Raw genomic sequence first — 18982 nt, 5'->3', positions numbered from 1 at the left:
GGCTATGTTTGTACCATCCAGCGGATCGCAAACTGCATCAGAAACCCCTGGAGAGCTTGTTAAAAGACAGATTCCTGGGCTTCACCCCCAGTTTCTGATCAGTAAGACAGGGGTGAGGCTGGAGAACTTGCGTTTCTAACAAATTCCTGGATGATGCTGATGCTGTCAGTCTGAGAACCACACTTTGAAAACCATGGAGATGGTCCAAAGAATCACATTCATTGACTCAGTCATTCAACCAATATTTGTTTCATGCTGCCATGGGCACGGTGCTCTTTCTGTATGTGAGCAACCAGGCAAGGTCCTTGTTCTGGGGAGCCTACATTTTCGGGAGGAGAGACAGACAGGAAGCAAACCTGTGTTAGGTGGTGATGAACATTATGAAGAATAAAGCAGGGCAAAGGAAGAGGCCCCGCTGACAGATCGTATCTGAGCAGAGACCTAATGGAATATTACTCAGCCATGAAAAGGAACAAAATGGGGTCATTTGTAGAGATGTCGATGGACCTAGAGTCTGTCATACAGCGTGAGGTAAGTCAGAAAGAGAAAAACAAATATTGTATATTAACGCATATATGTGGAATCTAGAAAAAGCGGAACAGATGAACCTATTTGCAGGGCAGGAGTAGAAATGCAGACGTAGTGAACGGATGTGTGGACACAGCGGGGAAGGGGAGGGTGGGACGAATTGGGAGATTAGGTTTGACATAAATACACTACCATGTGTAAAACAGATAGCTAGTGGGAACCTGCTGTATAGCTCAGGGAGCTCAGCTCTGTGCTCTGTGATGACCCAGATGGGTGGGATGCGGGGTGGGAGGGAGGGAAGTCCCTGAGGGAGGGGATATATGTATCAGTACAGCTGATTCACTTCATTGTACAGCAGAAACAACATTGTAAAGCTATTATACTCTAATTTTTTAAAAAAAGAAAGTGGAGAGCAGGTATGACCCAGCCTTTCTGGCCCCGTTTTTGCTCTGCCCTCAGCTTTTTACTCTGAAACATGAGTCGTGTTAAAAATCAAGGGCACCAGTCTATTCAATAGCAAGATTTTGAAGACAAATTCGATGGTGTGTGTATGTGTTTCATTCAAAAGAAGCCTGAGGCTAACAACTGGGCAGGGTAAGGAGTCCCTAGCGCTAAGGAGGAGGCCACCATCATCCCCTTCCACGTGATGTCTTGGGACCCCCAGTCCATATGGCTCAGGCTCACTTCCAGTTCCTTTCCCCGCCCATCCCGCTCAGGCCAAAAGGCGCCTGTGCAGAGGTGGGGTGGGCAGAGCGTGGCCTGGGACCTGGGATTCCCTCACATAGGCGTCTGAGTTCCTACTGATGGGGGGGCAAAACTGCTACAGCGGGGAGGGGGCCAGACCCAGCCAAGGCTCTGCTTGCCTTCTTGTCCTGGGTCCTGTCAGCCTGAACCAATTAGCTGAATGCTCCTTACTTCTACCCAGCTTTTGGGGTCCAGACAGAAGAGTGTTGGTCAACCAACACTTTATCAATGATTGCTGGAAAAATAAACACATGCAATAGAGTCCAGGAGTCAATAGCGGTCCCTTCGTAAGTGAGGACGGTTCCTGGGTTCTACCCTCTTATAAACACAAGCCTTCATGAGGAAGTGCAGACCAAGTGCCTTTAACACCTAATTTTCCTTTTCAACCTGTGATATCTTTTAGGCCCAACTGTCTCAGGCCTTAAATGGAGTTTCCGATAAGGCAAAAGAAGCCAAGGAGTTCCTAGTTCAGCTGAAGAACATTCTGCAGCAGATCCAGGTGAGCATAGCTCCGGCTGGGAGGGGAGTCCCTGCAGGAGGTACGTGAAGTTTAGCAGAGGAGAGGAAAGGCCCCGTGGCAGGCGCTTTTCAGTGCTGAACATGAGAAGGCCTAATTGTCCCACTGCACGCCTCAGATGTTGCGGACATCACACACTCAATCCACTGACACCCCTGTGACATCTGATAGGAAAGGGATTTTGCATGAACTCAGAGAGAATCCTAGAAAGAGAACTGGGCAGAAATAATGCAGCACTCTGCGTGGCCACGTAGCCCTAGGCGGTATCTGTATGCGGTGCTTTTGTATCAACGCATCAAAATATAAAAGCATCATTTACTAAACAAATGTATTTACTGAGCACCCATGCTGCGTCACACGCAAGCCCGAAGCAGATCTATAAGGCACAGCCTCTGTCCCCAGGAGCTCTGTCTGTCGGGGAGACAGCGTATAAATAAATGCACGCGTGGGGGAACTTTCCCACAGATCACGAACCGTAGAGCATTCCGGTGTCTGGATGGGAAAAAGGACTGAGGGCACTGAATTCCTAAGCAGCCAATAAAAACCATTCTTCCTAATAAGTGAAAGCACAGAATTCCGCTGCCAGGCATTTCCTGTCCTGGTTCTGATGTTTCAGGGACACCGGAGGTATCCGTTGGGTGGGGCAGCTGTAACAAGGTACCGTCGATTGAGTGGCTTCAACAACAGTAACTTATTTTCTCATGGTTCTGGAGGCTGAAGTCCAAGATCAAGGTGTCAGCAGGGATGGCTCCTCCCAGGGCCTCTCTCCTTGGTGTACAGATGGCCATCTTCTCCCTGTGTCCTCACACCGTCCTCCCTCTGTGTGTGTCTGTGTCCTGATCTCCTCTTGTAAGGACGCCAGTCAGGCTGGATCAGGGCCCAGCCTGATGACCTCATTTAACTTACTTCTTTCATGGCCCTGTCTCCAAACACAGCCCCATTCTGAGGTCCTGGGGGTTAGGACTTCAAATAGGCACTTGGGGCAGGGGTGGGAGAGAACACCACCAGCCCATGACACGAGGTCTGAATCCAGGCTGACCTGAGTGATGTTGAAAGTTTTTTTTTTTTTTTTTTTTTAAACTGAGAGAGTCAGATCCTACAGCAAGAACAGTGGGTTTTGTTTGTTTTACTGTTTTCTGATTAGAGAAAGCAAAAGTATGTTATAGAAATTTTGAAAAGTAGAGAATAACAGACAGAAGTAAGAAAAGTTCACCAATATCTCAGCCCCTGAGGTGACGCCCTCGCCGTTTTGACATGTTGCTCCACTGCTTTACACGCACACATGCACGTGCAGTGTGCGGTTACGCTGCACACGCTTGCAGCTGCTCTTCTGCTTCTTCGGTCTCTCTCACGAGCTTTTCCCGTGGCGTTGAAAACCCTCACAAACCCTCATGGTTTGGATGACTCTGATTCACTCCATCCTGTAGATGTGCTGAGACTCACATGTGCACTGTTTCCAGTTCAATAACGGGACAGCTCACCCCGGGACGAGCTTGCTGGTGTGCCCCTGTGTCTCTCGTGCTGGCCACGTTTCCGCGTGTCTTCTCCCTAAAGCTCTGTGCATCCCGCAGGAGAACGGCCTGGACCACGAGGCCTGCCTGGTGGCTCAGTGTGACGCGCTGGTTGATGCTCTAACCCGGCAGAAAGCCAAGCTGCTTACCAAGATTACCAAAGAGAGGGAGAACAAGCTGAAGGTGGGTCCCCGGGCGGCCGATGCCCTCGGTCCCATCACGGCCTCTGAGCCGAGCTCGGGGGAGCACGCAGTGTAGGCTCTGGGTCAATGTTAGTTGAGTGAACAAACTAATGAATGAACGAACGAACAAACGAATGAATGAACAAATGAAGGAATGAACAAACGAATGAATGAATGCATGAACGAACGAACGAATTAATGAATGAACGAACGAATGAATGAACGAGCGAATGAATAAACGAACGAATGAATGAATGAATGGGGAGAGGAAGGGCTGAGCAAGTTGGCCCGGGACCTACATACACTTGTGTCACTTTCCCTGAAGCGATCAGCACCCCTGCTCTCCCTCCAAAGCTGGAGGGAGATGCCTGAATCCTGCTGTTTTCAGTCAGAAGGCCACTCTCTCCCATCTTCTCCCGGCCCCTGTTTTCTGTCGAAGGGACACTGCCTGTTCTCATCTTGCAGAGCAGAGGTGGCCACGGCGGGTGACAAGGCTCCGGCTCTCCCCCTTCTTCGGGCTTTCTGATGTCTGGTGCTCGCAGTGGTCAGCAGGGACACCACAGCCAGTGGCCACCGCGGCAGGGGGAGGCTTCCCCCACTCGGCACTGGGTCCCCGGGCCAGGCAGGTGCCCCGTGAACACCCTGCCTTGACAGAAACTACTCACCTCATTGTCTGGGCTCGATCTGTTCTACAGACATTTCCCAACTGAATCAGGAAATGTTACTTTCAAGGAAAGGAGTGTGTGTTGGGGACGATCCATGGTTTACATGCAAAGCAGCCGAGCCCCTTGAGTTTCCACCCAACGCGTGAGACTGGGGCATCGGTCACTAGGAGGGTTTCAGGGGGTGCACGTTCTCTGCTTCTCTAGCCAGAGTTCAGGAAGTTTGCTCTGTGGGGTGTGGCGACCCTGCTTGTTGGGAAGTGGGTCCATTTACCGCCCACGTAACGAGGGCACGTGGAGCTCAGGAACACAGCAGCAGCAGGAGAGGGTGCAAGGCAGCCGGGACCCATGCGCTTGCCGCTGCAGCCAGGCTGCTGTTCCTCGATGAGACAGTTACTAGGGATACTTCTCGTGGCAGATGGTTTGGGACCAGATCAATCACTGCACGCTGAAGCTGCGCCAGTCCACGGGGCTGATGGAGTACTGCCTGGAGGTGATCAAGGAGAACGACCCGTCCGGGTTTCTGCAGGTGAGCAGGCTGGGCATCGTTCCTCCAAATCCACTGCCATGCCCCAGACTAGCCGAGGTTCTAGGAAGGTCCCTCCCACCGGCTTGGAGTTGAGCAGAATCTCCTGTGCTCAGCGATTCCAGAAGACCTAGGTTCTCTTCTTAGCTCTGCGTCTCACTAGCTGTGACCCTGGCTCTGTGTCATCCTTAAATGAGGAGATCAAACATCATAATCCCTAGGGCTGAAATGCCGTGCTTTCGTGCCTCGACTTGAAACCCCAGTTCAACATTTTCCCCACAGATGAGAAAAGACAGTCTTTGCCAATCAAGCTGGAAAGATTGCACAGGACGAAGTGAGTCAGAAGAATCCACGTGACCCGTTCCCTCAGGGTGCGGAGTCCTGCAGGTCTGGGCACGTGACCGCTGCCTGCAAAGCCAGTGCAGCCTTGCTGGGCATCCTTCCAGCAGCCAGTCTGACTCGGGGTCACGAACACCTCTTGGGATCATGTGTGTGATTCAGACGGAAGCTCTGTCCTCCGTCTCTGGGGGACATGATGAATCTCCTGGACTGGTCCCCAGCAAGGGTGCATGGAGCCATGGCTCTACAGGGACACGTGCAAATGTCTGAATGAGCAGGACTTGCCAGCAGAGGAGAACAGAGCTGTGGGTTTGATGCAGTGAGAGTTTGGAGCAGAAGCTGCAGCACAACGTGGAGGAAACACAGAGGGAGGGAGGGAGCTTCACGCTCCTGGGGATGAACGAGCTGCTTTCAGACCCTGGGACAAACCACTAGTATGTTTCAATTTGCAAAGTGCTGGATCTAGCAAAAGAGGTAGAGTGAAGACTGTTTTTGTGTATTTTAAAAGTACTGGGCTTCCCTGGTGGTGCAGTGGTTGAGAGTCTGCCTGCCGATGCAGGGGATACGGGGTCATGCCCCAGTCCGGGAAGATCCCACATGCCGTGGAGCGGCTGGGCCCGTGAGCCATGGCCGCTGAGCCTGCGCGTCCGGAGCCTGTGCTCCGCAACGAGAGAGGCCATAGCAGTGAGGGGCCCGCGTACCGCAAAAAAAAAAAAAAGTACTGGACTTCCCTAGCGGTCCGCTGGTTAGAACTCCGCGCTTCCACTGCAGGGGGCGTGGTTTTGATCCCTGGTCGGGAATGACCACGCATGACGCGCAGTGCGGCCAAAATAAATAAATAAAGTAAAAGAATTCTTTTAAAAAGTATCATTTGCTTCGCAAAAGGGTTTAGCCTGAAACAGCAAGTGCTTCTTTACGTTTAACATGACTAAGCTGTTAAAAGATGATCTCTGCCAGGGCGTGAGTGGGCGCGCTTAGCCACCGCGGCCCCCTGAGCCCACAAAGTCCCTGTCCCTTCCTTACCCCCTGCTACGTTATTTTCCCTTTGCACGTGGAAACCCTAAACTCTGTGCTTCCTTTAAGATCTCGGACGCCCTGATCAAGCGTGTCCAGGTGTCTCAAGAGCAGTGGGTCAAAGGTGCCCTGGAGCCGAAGGTGTCTGCAGAGTTTGAACTGACCTTGGACAGCGGGCCACTGCTGCAGGCCATCCACCAGCTGGACTTCATTCAGATGAAATGTAGGGGTGAGCCGTGGTTGGCCCAGTTCAGGTGATGCTGCTTCTGGAAGAGGCATCCACTCTGCAGCGCAGCTTAGTGCCCTCAGAAGACTTGGGACACTGGTGTGACCCAGAGTGGGAGGGAGGGACGCCTGAGTCACAGACCTGGGTTCACATCCCAGCTCAGCAACCCTCGAGCTGGGTGACCTCTGTGGGTAGCACCCAGCCTGGGCCAAACTTTTCCCATTTGTGAAAGAGGATCATTTGTTCATTCTGAGACACCTGTTGAGTGTCTACCACGTGCCGGGCACCATCCCAGGTGCTCAGGACACAGCCGTGAGCAAGTGTACAGACTCCCTCACTAGACGGAGCTGATAGTCAGAGAAAGAAATAGACAACACATCGATAATACAATACAACAGGTAGTGTAATGTAAACTGATAGTGGCAGGTGGGACAAACAAGGTGCCTTTTGAGAAGGGGGCATTAGTAGACATGGGTGTGGGGGGGGAGATATTTTGAGGTGAGGAGGAAAGAAATGTAAGGGAAGAACATTCCAGAAGGCCGAGGGGTGGTGAGTGCAAAGGCCCCGAGGCAGGTATAAGTGTTCTGTGTTCCAAGAAGAGCGAGAAGGTCAGAGGTGAGAGCAGGCGGGAGAACGTGGTGGATCGTAGCGGTGAGTTCAGAGACCCACGGGGGACACGAGCTAAGGGTTAAGTAAAGTTTGCATAGCTTTCCCCAGGTTACAAAATTAGCAAGTGACGTCCCCCTGCCTCTCCAGAGACGTTAAGGGTACATTCAGGAGGGGGAATGAAGCTCTTTGGTTTTTTTAGACCCATATGTCCAAGGGCTGAGTGCCACACCTACAGAATCTGTGAACTCAGGAAAATCCTTACTTCAAAATGCATGGCCATTTTTAAACCAGAGACACCCAGTCTCTTGTGCATCTCTGTGCTTTCTCCCATACTCAGTTTGCACCTCCCAGTCTCACCTTAATCGAACTTAGGATACACTTGACTCAAATCCCTAATTCCACGGGTTGACTGCCTGATACTGTAAGATGGCCTCTCCTTCCGGGATCTAGTTCCCTGGGCCTTTAAAACGCTTCCAGACAAAGGTCTCAGTGGGTCTTTGCATTTTGCCCTTCCCGCCCCCGAGAGCATCTTCCGGGCCCCAGCTGCTTGCCGCCCTGTGCAGAGGGTCCGCAGAGGCCGGGCTGCAAGTCCTCACCAGCTGCTCATGGGGCCGAGCCAAAACCAGTGGTTCTTAGTGGGCAGGTGGGCAAGGGGCAGCTCTTCCTCAGGGCTCCAGACCCAGAGGAGTGGAGGCACCTGCCAGGCCTCTCCCTGCCCCAGATCCCAGGACCCCTGTCCAGGGTTGAGAAGCACACTGAGCTGCGCCCACGAGCAGCCAGGAGGGACGCAGGGTGGCCACCTTTCCTCCTGGGGTGCGGCCGGGTCCACGCGGCCTCCCTGTGCCCTGCAGGGGTTTGTGCACTAAAGCCCACCTGTCCCCGTCACAGTGCCGCCCGTGCCCCTGCTGCAGCTGGAGAAGTGCTGCACCCGGAACAACAGTGTCACGCTGGCCTGGAGGACGCCGCCCTTCACCCACAGCACCGTGGACGGCTACATCCTGGAGCTGGACGACGGAGACGGGGGCCAGTTCCGGGTGAGGCCCCGCTGCTTGCCGGGGGGAACTTGCGCTGTCCCAGCCTCTGCACCAGCCCAGGGGGCTGCCCTTAGCTCTGATGCCACCAGCGAGGGCATCGGCCCCCAGGACGCAGAGCAAGTGGGCCCGGGCTCATGGGATGTGGGGCTTCTCTACCGAGGGCTGGGTCTGGGCAGGCAGAGGCGGCGGCCACAGAAAGTTCTGGATGGTTTTTCTGTGAAGACTGACACAGGTCGGAGGCCGAGGTAGAGCTCCAAAAAGGTGTCCCCCGCGGTACCCACTTCCCAGTCGACCCAGCAGCGCAGTGGTATCTGGTCAGCACCCTCCCACCCAGCACCCCGAAGCCTCTCCCCACCCCCTCGAGGTTCCTTCACACCTGCCTTGCCCAGTTCAGTGATTAGTTCACCTGGCAAGGTGGGAAGACACCTGAGAAATATTTGTTGGGTTGGGGTGACCGTCTACGTTCATGTCCCAAATGATGAAATCTGTGTGGACAGTAAATACGCTTAGCGAGTCACAAGTGCGTCTTCTAGTCTCGGCCCGTGGTAGCAAACCTGGACGGCTCCCCACCCCAAGCCAGCGCCCTAACGCATCTCTACCGCGAGACGGCACACAGTGAAGTTCAGGCTCCCGTCCAGTCGTTGTGCTGACAGGAACACCAGGGCGTACAAACTCGGGGTCTGCTGAGAGCTCCACCTTTCTGTCCCCGAGAGACTAAATAAAGACTCGTTCTAACAAACCAGTGCAACCATAACAATTCTCACACTTCTTCTCCTGGGAAGTGGCACCCATTCAACGTCTCTTGCCAACGGTCAATATTCTCTTTGTTTCCCTCAACTGGATTGATGCCTATGTCTTGTCTTGTCTTGTTTCAAGAATTTCAGAGTTGGGGAAATCACTGCAGTACTCCCTTGGGAATAATTGAGTCCCTGGAGATATGGGCTCTTTAGTGAGAAGCTGAGGTTGCTTTGGCCAGGAATAGTGGGTCACAAACCGGGTCCAGAACCTCAGCCGTTCCGGTCGTGCAAATGAGCTAGGAACTGACAGAGCTCCCTGACTAACCAGAAACCGGGAGGAGAGCTTATGGTTTTGAAACGGGAGGAAAGAGGAGACTGTTTGAGATATTAAAAGAAGCAGCCAGGACTTCCCTGGTGGCGAAGTGGTTAAGGATCCGCCTGCCAATGGGAAGATCCCACATGCTGTGGAGCAACTAAGCCCTCTAGAGCCCGCGAGCCACACTCCTGAGCCCGCGTGCCACAACAACTGAAGTCCGCACACCTAGAGCCCGTGCCCCACAATAAAAGAAGCCACTGCAATAAGAAGCCCGCGCACCGCAACGAAGAGTAGCCCCCACTCGCCACAACTAGAGAAAGCCCGCACGCTGCAACGAAGACCCAATGCAGCCAAAACTAAATATAAAATAAATAAATAAATCTTTAAAAAATAAAAATCAAAGAAGCAGCCACAGGGCTGAACTGAAGATGGCTTCTCCCCTTTGAAGCATGACCACTAACAAAAGCTCCACCCGAGGGCTAGAATTTATGAGAAACCATGGGTTATAGTGGGAAAAGTGTGGACGCTGAATGCAGACAGACCTGGATTTGAACGCTGGCTTCTAAACGGATTAACTGTGATCTTGGGCAAGTTGCCTACCTTCTCTGAGTATCCTTGTGAATAAAATAATGAAAATAATAGCAATGTTCCAGGGTTGTATGAGGATGAAGATGTCTTATACAGGAACTTTCCTGGCAGTCCAGCGGGTAAGACTCCGTGCTCCCAGTGCAGGGGTCCCGGGTTCCATCCTTAGATCCTGCATGCATGCCGCAACTGAGAAGTCCGCAGGCCGCAATGAAGGTCCTGCGTGCCACAACTAAGACCCTGCTGCAGCCAAAATAATAATAACATAAATAAATAAACGTTTTTTGAAAAGATGCCTTATACAATGCCTGGCACACAGCTACTATTATCAATAACTTGGAAAAACAAATGAAGAGAAACACCCCTAAGTAATCAAGCAGACGTTTTAGACTAAGCTGATGTAATGCCTTAGGTGAGGTGTAAGGCCATGCATCTGGGGGAAGTTAATAGGACAGAGTAAGTGTGAAGGAAACGGGAAACAAAGTAAATGTTCTAGAAAAGGATCTTTGGGGGCCGATGCAGAAATGTCCCACCCTCTGGGGAGGCCAGGAAAAAAGCAGCTCCAGGAGTCCCAAAAGGAGGAGGAAGGTGGCAGCCTCAGCAGTGGGAGAAGCGGGGAAGGAGGTGGAGTGCCCGTCTGACTCCAGAAACGGCCAAGTCAACTTGAACCACCTGCGCCTGGCCACGCCCTTCCTCCATCTGCTTTTCCCCATCATGTGTGATGACCCTTCCCTTTCAAATATCTTTTGTTTTGTTTTATTTAGATGCTTAGCCCATGTTTTTTCTAACTTAATTTCCCACTGGAAACCAATAATCCTCTCTTACTCCAATCGAGAAGGAAGTGGGGTTTTCAGCAGCCCCACTCCCGGGCTCCAGAGTCCTGTCCATCCGGCCTCTCCTCTGCGGAGGCAGGATGGTCTCAGGCAGCATCCCGGCTACCGCGCCTCATACCTTCGCAGGAGAGGGCCCATCAGCCAATAGGAAGAGTTTGTGTCCAACTTGGACGTGGCCTGAGACTCGGCCACCACGTGTCCAAAATCTCCTTATTAATAACTCTTTGGGGATGCTAGCACTCTTGATGTCACCGTGCGGCTAAGAGAAATTTTCCACATAACGGAGGCGCCTGACGAGCCGTCTGGGTCTCTTCCAGGAGGTGTACGTCGGCAAGGAGACCCTGTGCACCATCGACGGCCTTCACTTCAACAGCACCTACAATGCCAGGGTCAAGGCTTTCAACTCCTCTGGCGTCGGGCCCTACAGTAAGACCGTCGTCCTGCAGACGTCCGACGGTGAGCCCTGGGGTGTCTCGGGGAAAACAGATTCAGGCCCAACCCACACAGACGGGCAGACAGACAAGGGAAATCTGTGAGCTGCTCAAGAGGGAGCGTGAGGGAGTGGCGGAAACAGGCGAGTCTGTCTCTTCCAGCCCCGCCCCTGCTCCGCTCACTTGGCTCCATGTGCCTCACCTCCCTGCCCCCCAGCCACGAAGGAAAGAGACACTCCTTCACCCCATTTGCTGGAGCTGGGAAGGGAAGCTAGGAGTTGAGAGGCACAGGGAGGCTAAACTCCCACTTCCGAGGGGCCGAGAGCGGGTAGGACGGTCCCAGAGAAGAGAAGGCACGCGGCTGCCAGGGAGGAACCTACCCCTCGAATACCCAGCGCGAGAGCTCAGATCTGAGGCATGCCCACTGCGCTTCATCCTTTCAGGTTTCAGGCAACAAGAGCACGTCGGCGTTCCGCGGGATTTTGATCATCTAAGTCCTTAGCGTCGAGGGATGATGTAGGGGTCCCAGGACGGTGCCAGCCCTGTGTTTAGTGTCATTGTTTATCCCAGCACGTCCTCTGGGGAACACGTGACAGCCTGGACTGTCTCCCAGGGACAGGAGCAGATGATGCTTCCCCCCCCCCCCCAGATGGGTTCACCAGCTGTGTGCCCACGGGGGCCCTCGCCTGCCAGCGGGCTGTGAAGCGGAGCCTGGAGCTCTGGGGCTTTGGTGACCTCATTTCACCTCTCTGCGTCTCAAATCCCCCTCCCACGAGGTGGGGTCTGGATATCTACTCCCCCTCACTCATAACAGTGCCCGAAGCGTGCAGAAGGGGCTTAGAAACCAAGATTCCACGAGAGCATTTAGACCGGGGGCCTGAATGTCTGTGTTCCTTGGCAAGGTTGGGCTCATGGGATTGGGATCTTGGATGAACACAGAGGAGGGAACGTGAGAGTGTGTGTGTGTGTGTATGTGTGTGTGTGTGTGTGAATCGCACAGGGAAGAACATTCGACACTGGGTGCCCGCTTCCTGAGAGATGCCAGCAGGTCTGTGTCTCCGAGCCCAGGTCACAGGCTGCCACTCACCCTGCGCCTCTTGCCCCTTCCTTTGCAGTGGCCTGGTTCACGTTTGACCCCAACTCTGGGCACCGGGACATCATTTTATCCAACGACAACCAGACGGCCACCTGCAGCAGCTACGATGACCGGGTGGTGCTGGGCACGGCGGCCTTCTCCAAGGGCGTGCATTACTGGGAGCTGCACGTGGACCGCTACGACAACCACCCGGACCCCGCCTTCGGGGTGGCCAGGGCCAGCGTGGGCAAGGACATGATGCTGGGCAAGGACGACAAGGCCTGGGCCATGTACGTGGACAGCAACCGCAGCTGGTTCATGCACTGCAGCTCCCACACCAACAGGTGCGTGGGCGCCCGGCCTCCCTGTCGCGGGGCTTAGGGATGAGAGCCCTCCTGCTGTTCCCACGTTCCAGGGTCAGGAATGGCGGGCGGTGTTTTCGGCCACTTTGGCGTCCAGCTTCCAGGGAGAAGCGAGCGCTGGCCCGCAGCGCAGGGGGCGGATCGGACAGAGTCTAGAGCACAGCAGAGCCAGCGGGGGTGCAGGCCGCTCAGCGAGCCCCGCGCCTGGGTTCCGCCGCCCCTCCCCTCTGCTTTCCTCCACACCCGTCAGCCCAGCAGGGCTGTGAATCAGCCCGGCGGGAGGTGCGGCACCCTTGGGGCGCTCCTTGCTGGTGGCTCTGTCCCGGGCACCCCCAGCACTGCCTCACCCTGAGCCCGGCCCCGGCAGTGGTGTCACCAGGCTGGACACGGGAAACTCCCATGCTGGGGGGACGGGCCCTCTGGGGCTGCCCTGGCCAAGGAGCCCACAAGTGGAGGGTTGTGACCCTCAGAGCTGCCTGCTTGCTGTGGGGTTGCCTTCCCAGTCTGCTGAGGGCCTTCTCCCCAGCGGCAGAGGCGAGGGGCCCCGAGAGGCCGACCTCCCTGCACGCCAGCGCTGGGCAAGGTCAGCTCTGGGGGCTCTCGGTGCTCTGGGCCCACCTGCAGCTCTGCAACTGGCCCCAGGGGTCCTGGTCTGGGGCAGGGACTTGCCCGAGGATCCTCGGGGCGGGGTTGGGGGGGGTGGAGGCCGATCGGACCCTCCCACCTGCCTTTTCACTGGCAGTGACCGTCTCTCCAGAGGCAGCCGTGCGCGGGCGCTAAGGACGGCCTGCTAACAGACCGTGCAGGGGCCGAGTCTGGGCCCAGCAGCTCCGTCTCTACTTGCTTAGGCCACGCAGGCGCCCAGATACACTGGGACGGGCGTAACAAGAGAGAGCAGGTGCGGAGCTTTCTTTGTGCCCCATGCTGTGGGAAGCCCCTGGCTCCTACGGTTCCATCTGGGCCCTGGGAAAATGCGACTGTGATCGCCATTTTGCAGATTATGAGATTGGGGCGTAAGGTTGATGCTCAAGTCACAGGACTCATTAGAGGCGGTGTCAGGGTTTAACTCAGGATGCCGGCTCCAGTTCCGGGGGGCAGGGGCGGGGCGGAACGGTCGGGGCTGGGCCGGGGGACCCCGGGGGAGGCTGCCGCTTGGGCGGGTCATTACCGCCACCTGGTGGTCAGCATCTGAACAGCACCAACAGGCCCGCTGCCAGTTCCCTTCCCCACCGGCGGGCTCCTGCCCTGGGGGGCCCGGCTCACCCTCCGGGAAACCTGCCCTCTGAAAACTCCCAGCGAGCGCTGCTCGCCGTTTCCCGTGCTCCCAGCCCACCATCAGCCTCCAGCTGACCAGCTCATTCCCAGTCAGGAAAGGACAAGGATGGTTTGGTGATCCGAGCAGAGCAGCCAGTGGCAAGGCCGGCCGACCTCAGCCCCAGCCAAGGGAGGGGACGGTCCGACGGCCTCGGCCCGCCCGCCCCGGTGCTGCCCGCCTAAGGACCGGCCCCGCCCGGTGGAGGCGAATCCCAGCCACCACGAAATGGAGCCTCGCAGCAGGTGTCAGGAGCGTCACGACGCACGCCCTGTGCCGCGGGTCACCGTGGGATGGCCAGCGCCCTGCCCCGCCGCGGGGGCTGTGTTTTTAGGCGAGGGTACCCACAGCATCCTTTCGGGGATCCTCCCGTCCTCACCTACGTGCCGGGCTCCTCTTCCCAGGACGGAAGGCGGCGTGTGCAAGGGGGCCACCGTGGGCGTGCTACTGGACCTGAACGAGCACACCCTGACTTTCTTCATCAACGGACAGCAGCAGGGCCCTACGGCCTTCAGCCACGTGGACGGGGTCTTCATGCCGGCCCTCAGCCTCAACCGCAACGTGCAGGTACCGCGCACCCTCCAGGCCAGGGCCCGTCTGCTGCCCCCGGCCCCGGCCCCGCTGCCCGTGGGCCTCCAAAGTGCGCTGGGCAAAGGGGGCTCTAAAGAAGCCGCCCGCGGTGCCGTCCAGGCAGGGAGCTTACCCACCGGCCCACCTGGGCATCCCCTGGAGACGCTCCTCTCCCGCGTGATGTTTTCTTGCTTGTCCGCTTGAAAGGAGCAGAGGCTCTAGGTGGCGGCTTCGGGGCGGGGTGTGGAGGGGGCGGGTGACAGGCAGGGTGGAGAGGGCCAGGGAGGGTGAAGGAGGGAGGCAAGTCCTGCTTCCATGTTCTGGGAGAGAGGAAAGTCGGTGCCCCTGCCCGGTGTGGGCCCCGATGGCCCGGGGTGTGCCGGGCCTCCACGTGGCTTTCCCCCGAGAGGAGAGACCGAACTGAGGCGGGACCTCTCCTAAGGGTTCCCTCTCACCCTCCCTGTCCCTCTGGCTCCTGCGTGAAGCAGGCAGCCCCTCAGGGCCAGGCCCAGTCCTGGGGGCTGCGGGGGTACCGCCGGCCCAGGAGGCCCGACACACCCAGAGGCAAAATGGGAGCCCGGTGAGGGGGTGAGGGAAGCTTGGAGAGCAGCGTGGAGCAGGCTGCCAGCCTTTGTTCCCGGCACACTGCTCCTCCCCCCGGGAGGTATATGGGGTGGGGGGCAGGCCTGCTTCGCGGTGCCCACTGACCCTGAATACTGTCACCTACTGATTGATTTGTACCTCCAGTCCTTGCAAAAGGGCTTTGAGGCAGCCTGAAATATGGGCTGTTCTTCCACAGCGTTCATAGAACAGATGTAGGAGAGGAAAGAGGGCCATGGAAAGAAAGCAGAAACGCATGTAAACCCGGAGCCCTAGTCCCCCGACTGTAAGAGAGCATCAGCCTTGCTGGGGCTCCCGGCAGCGGGGGCGGCGTGAAAGAGGCAACGACCAGCTCCTGGGGCAGACTCCCGGGCCCGATGTCAGTGAGGACGAGCCTGATAAACAGCTGACTCCACAGCACAGAGGAGGCGGGCTGCCGCCCGTGGGGATCCCGGGGCAGAGGGCGGCACAGCTGCTGAGCTGTCTGCGCTCAGGGTTCACGGGCGGCAGCTCCCGCCCTCGCTCACCGCATCTTCTTTTCCAGGTCACCCTGCACACGGGATTGGAAGTGCCAACCAACCTGGGGCGGCCAAAGCTGCCGGGCAACTAGCCTCCCAGGCCCTGCTCTGCACGGCTGCCCCTCACTGCACTCACATAACCCTGAGGGCAGCACAGCCACATCCTGGGTGCAGCCCAGCAGCCACGGAGCATCTCAGAGACCCGCTTTCTTTGGGGGACGGAGAACGATCTGCAGGCTGTGCGCACGGAGGCCCCAGTCAGTGGTGAACACGGGAGTGTGTTTCCCCTCGTTCCACCGGCCGTTACAAATACGAAGAGGGACCTTTCTCAAGGGAGCAAGGAAGTGTTCGGGGTTTCATTTTGTTTCCTGCCCTCCGATTTAGAAGCTTGTCTTTTTGGGGGGCAAGAGGAGAGCAGGCTCTGAGACGTGAATCCTGAGAGCAGGAGGCGGCGGGAGGCGCTCGGGAATCTCGTGGCCTCAGTGTCAAGTCTTTGCTGGACTCCGCTCCTTCAGAGAACCAAGGGTGCAGGTTCCCATCTCTGCCAGGAAACGTTGTTATCCTTTAGCTTTTCGGTTCTGGAGTCTTCAGTACGTTATGCCACTTGCAGGCCTAATCCAGGATGGATAGAGAGGGATGTTAATCATTCTTCATGATCTTTGCCGCTCTCGTTGAACTGTTGAGAACTTTTTAAAATAGTTTCCTTAGGTCCTTCATTAGTCCACCAACCTCTCTCTCTCTCTCTTACACACACACACACACACACACACACACACACACACACACACACCAGTCTGCTACAATTCACTCAGTTCTTAAACACAAAAGAAAACACTGGAATCTGAATCACTATGTGAAGAGTCTCCACCTGGTGATGGCTTTTTCGGGAGCTGGCTTCCCACGACGTTCGCTGCAAACCTGTTAACTCTTCCGAGCTCGGAGGCTCTCAGACTCATGAGCGTATGAGATGGGAGTCCCTGGGGAAGTCTCTTATACTCAGTCCACCTTCACTTTGAGACCATCTACTGTCAACGTGAACGCATCATGAGAGCAAAAGGTGGCCCCGATGGCAGGGGAGGCTCTGCCCTGACGGGGCGGCGGGCAGGACTCTGCAGGAGGCAGGAAACAGATGACGTCATGTTCCTGGTCTCCCTGCTTGCCCGCCAGCCCGGGTGTGCGGAGTCCACGTGGCCAGGGCGGGGCTCTGGGGTGAGCCCTCCCCTGCCTGCTGGGAACACTAACCTCCCTTGAGTCCGCAGCCCGCTGCAGGGTCTGAGCCCGGAGCCGGCCGCCGTCCTGGCCCCGGAGCCCCTCCCCCTCCTCCCGGGTCTCTTCTTCCTTGACCTCCACCGCCTCCATCTCCAACTGGTAGTACGCCGTTCTCTCTCCTTTTTAAAAGAATATATTTTATCAAGCATTCTTTTGAGGTCGAGGGGTAACTTGTCTATTTGCTGGATTGGATTTTTATAAAACTTAGCCCGGAAACCGGCACCAACTGTGTTTACTCAGTTCACTCACTTCTACCTGCTAGTTTAGACGCTGCACTTGCTTTCTGAGTCAGCCCGGCCAGTGCTGTGCAAATCCTACCCTCTATTCAGCAGATCCGACAATCCTACCTCAAGCTCCCGCTCCCAGATGGGGGGTGGCCTGCGAGGCCGGCTGCCCCGCGTCTGCAGGAGCCGCCTGGTGCTGTGTTCAAGCCCCCGCCGCCCAGGTCCTGGCAACCACCTGCTCGGTGGAGTCGAGGTCTTGCCCCGTCCTCGTCGTCCGGCAGGTGGCTCCCAGGGCACTCCCGCATCCCGCCCCGAAGCCCCGGCCAGAGCCCAGCAGGTGATGCGCATGGCCCGGCGCCCCGGCCGCCTGCCCCGTCTCCGCTTCCACTGCCCTTCCGTCTCACTCCTGGGCCACGGCCACGGCAGCCTCGGCTTGGAGGGTATGGAAGGTTCCTGAAGGTTGGAGGAACCAGAGGAGGCACAGCCTTCCCGGGGCCAAGGGAGCCGTGGCCGGCAGGGCCAGAGGTCGGCTTTGGGATGTGTCTTTTGGGAAAGATGAGCTTGTCGGTCCCGAGGCGGGCCGGGCCGTTGGAATTGGCTCTTTTCGGTGGAGTCTGGGTGAAAGCCTGGGGAGCTCCCAGGATCATGGAAGCCGTGTGACCATGCGGCCCTGGCCCTGCGTCTTCGGGGAGGAGCTCCTGGGCATCAGCCTGGACTTGGTACCAGCCTTCGGAAAGCCAGCACCTCGGTCAGAGGGAGAATGGGAAAGGGAGAAGGGAAGCCTCTTTAGGGAGAACATGACCTGCGGCTCAGAGAGAAGCCACCGGGACTCTCTCCCCACGGCCGCGGCGGCCAGAGGGGCTGTGAGTGGCGAGCCGGTGAGCACGTGCCTTTCCCAACTCCTCCAGGGGCCCAGAAGCAATACGGCGGATACTGGGGACCGCGTCAGGCTGTCCTACAGCCACCTCTCCTGTCCTCAGCACAAAACACCTTCTAGGAACCAGAACGGACCTCGGGGAGAAGGCAGGTCCGTGCGGCACACCCGTGTTCTTGAGGAACCAGCAGACTGAACAAGGGACTCGTCAACAACTCATGGCCTTGGGTCACCCTCTCGAGAAGCCTGGGATTCAGAGTAGAAGCGACAGGTCACGGGCTTCTCATTTGCCATCGAATTCCCTGTTCCTTTACAATGCGGTGACATGTTTGTACATAAAAAACGATATCAAGATGATGCTTTGGTCGGGCTGGCTGACGGATAACTTGGTATTCGCCTATCAAGCAGTTTCGGTGAGAAAGGAATTCAAAGTAATTTACAGTGTCAAGTTCCCTTATATTGTAAATAATGCCCCCCCCCCCCAAGCAACGTAGTTCTGCAGTTCGTTCTTTGCTAGTGAGCCAGTGTGGTCCAAGTGTACGCCTTTCCTTTTAGAATTAATCTCTTTAAAAATTGTCCAGTAGCATTTCACTGCATAGCATCCTAGCTCCTAATTCAAAGCAAGGTAAGACATTACACACAGCCCGGCTTCCCCCTCTGTCCTGTTTGGGAAAATAACGATTCCAATTAAAGTGGGCATCAGTCATCCTGACCCACAAAGGGACTCACCTAAAAACTATAAAACTGTAGATAGTTATAGGCTGAGTCTTCAGCCCTATACGTACGTATCTGTAGTTTCGACAGCAACCTCAGGCGCCCTGTGGCCCACCGACACTGGGGAGGGTCATGCGTACAGCGCAAGCCTGGGCAGAACAGGGGTTCAGAGAGCCATGGGGACAGGCCCATCCTCCTTGCTCTTAGCGCCCAGGACTGCCCCGTCTCTGGTGCCCCTGCCCTCTGCCTACCAGAGCACTCTCAGGAAAGGACCAGGATGCAGGATCTATGTGTACTTCTTCCAGGGATATTTGCTTTTAAGCCTTAATTCTAGTTGCAACTGAAAGGCTTGGTCCCCTGAGAAGGCGGGTTGTACAGGAAGCTGCTGCTGGCCCCAGGGCGCCTGCTGGCCCCAGGGCGCCTGCTGGCTGTGAGGTCCGGAGGGTGGATACAGCCCCAGGGCACTCAGCCTGTGAATGCTGAAAAACACTATCACGAGACCCTGGGCGATGCCAGGAGTTCTCAGCCTCAGCACTACTGACATTCGGCAAGGTGGGCGAGAGCGGGAGGGATATTCCTCTGTTGTGGGATCCTGCCCTGTGCACTACAGGACGTTGAGAAGCGTCCCTGACTCACTAGATGCCAGTAGCGCCCCAAATTAGTTGTGACA

At 56.4% G+C, this 18982-nt stretch overlaps 1 protein-coding gene across 13 annotated transcripts in view; it reads left to right on the top strand.

Moving 5' to 3' along the window:
• TRIM67 (tripartite motif containing 67) overlaps positions 1-18073 on the top strand; it is a 50268-nt gene extending 32195 nt beyond the window's left edge. For 2 of the 13 annotated variants that reach the window (XM_060035077.1, XM_060035074.1), the window contains 9 exons: positions 1676-1771; positions 3361-3483; positions 4563-4673; positions 6093-6252; positions 7747-7892; positions 10681-10819; positions 11910-12213; positions 13948-14110; positions 15258-18073. In XM_060035077.1, coding sequence (XP_059891060.1) covers positions 1676-1771; positions 3361-3483; positions 4563-4673; positions 6093-6252; positions 7747-7892; positions 10681-10819; positions 11910-12213; positions 13948-14110; positions 15258-15323 — 1308 coding nt within the window. In that variant the 3' untranslated portion in view covers positions 15324-18073. Of the gene's footprint in view, positions 1-1675; positions 1772-3360; positions 3484-4562; positions 4674-6092; positions 6253-6983; positions 6996-7746; positions 7893-10680; positions 10834-11842; positions 12214-13947; positions 14111-15257 lie in introns of all 13 variants that reach the window. The other 11 variants (XM_060035078.1, XM_060035073.1, XM_060035081.1 and 8 more) reach the window with 10 other exon arrangements.
• The last annotated feature ends 909 nt before the right edge of the window (positions 18074-18982 follow it).

Source organism: Delphinus delphis, chromosome 16 (assembly GCF_949987515.2).
Source record: "Delphinus delphis chromosome 16, mDelDel1.2, whole genome shotgun sequence".
Classification (NCBI taxonomy): Eukaryota; Metazoa; Chordata; class Mammalia; order Artiodactyla; family Delphinidae; genus Delphinus; species Delphinus delphis.
This window is presented reverse-complemented; position numbering and strand designations above follow the sequence as displayed.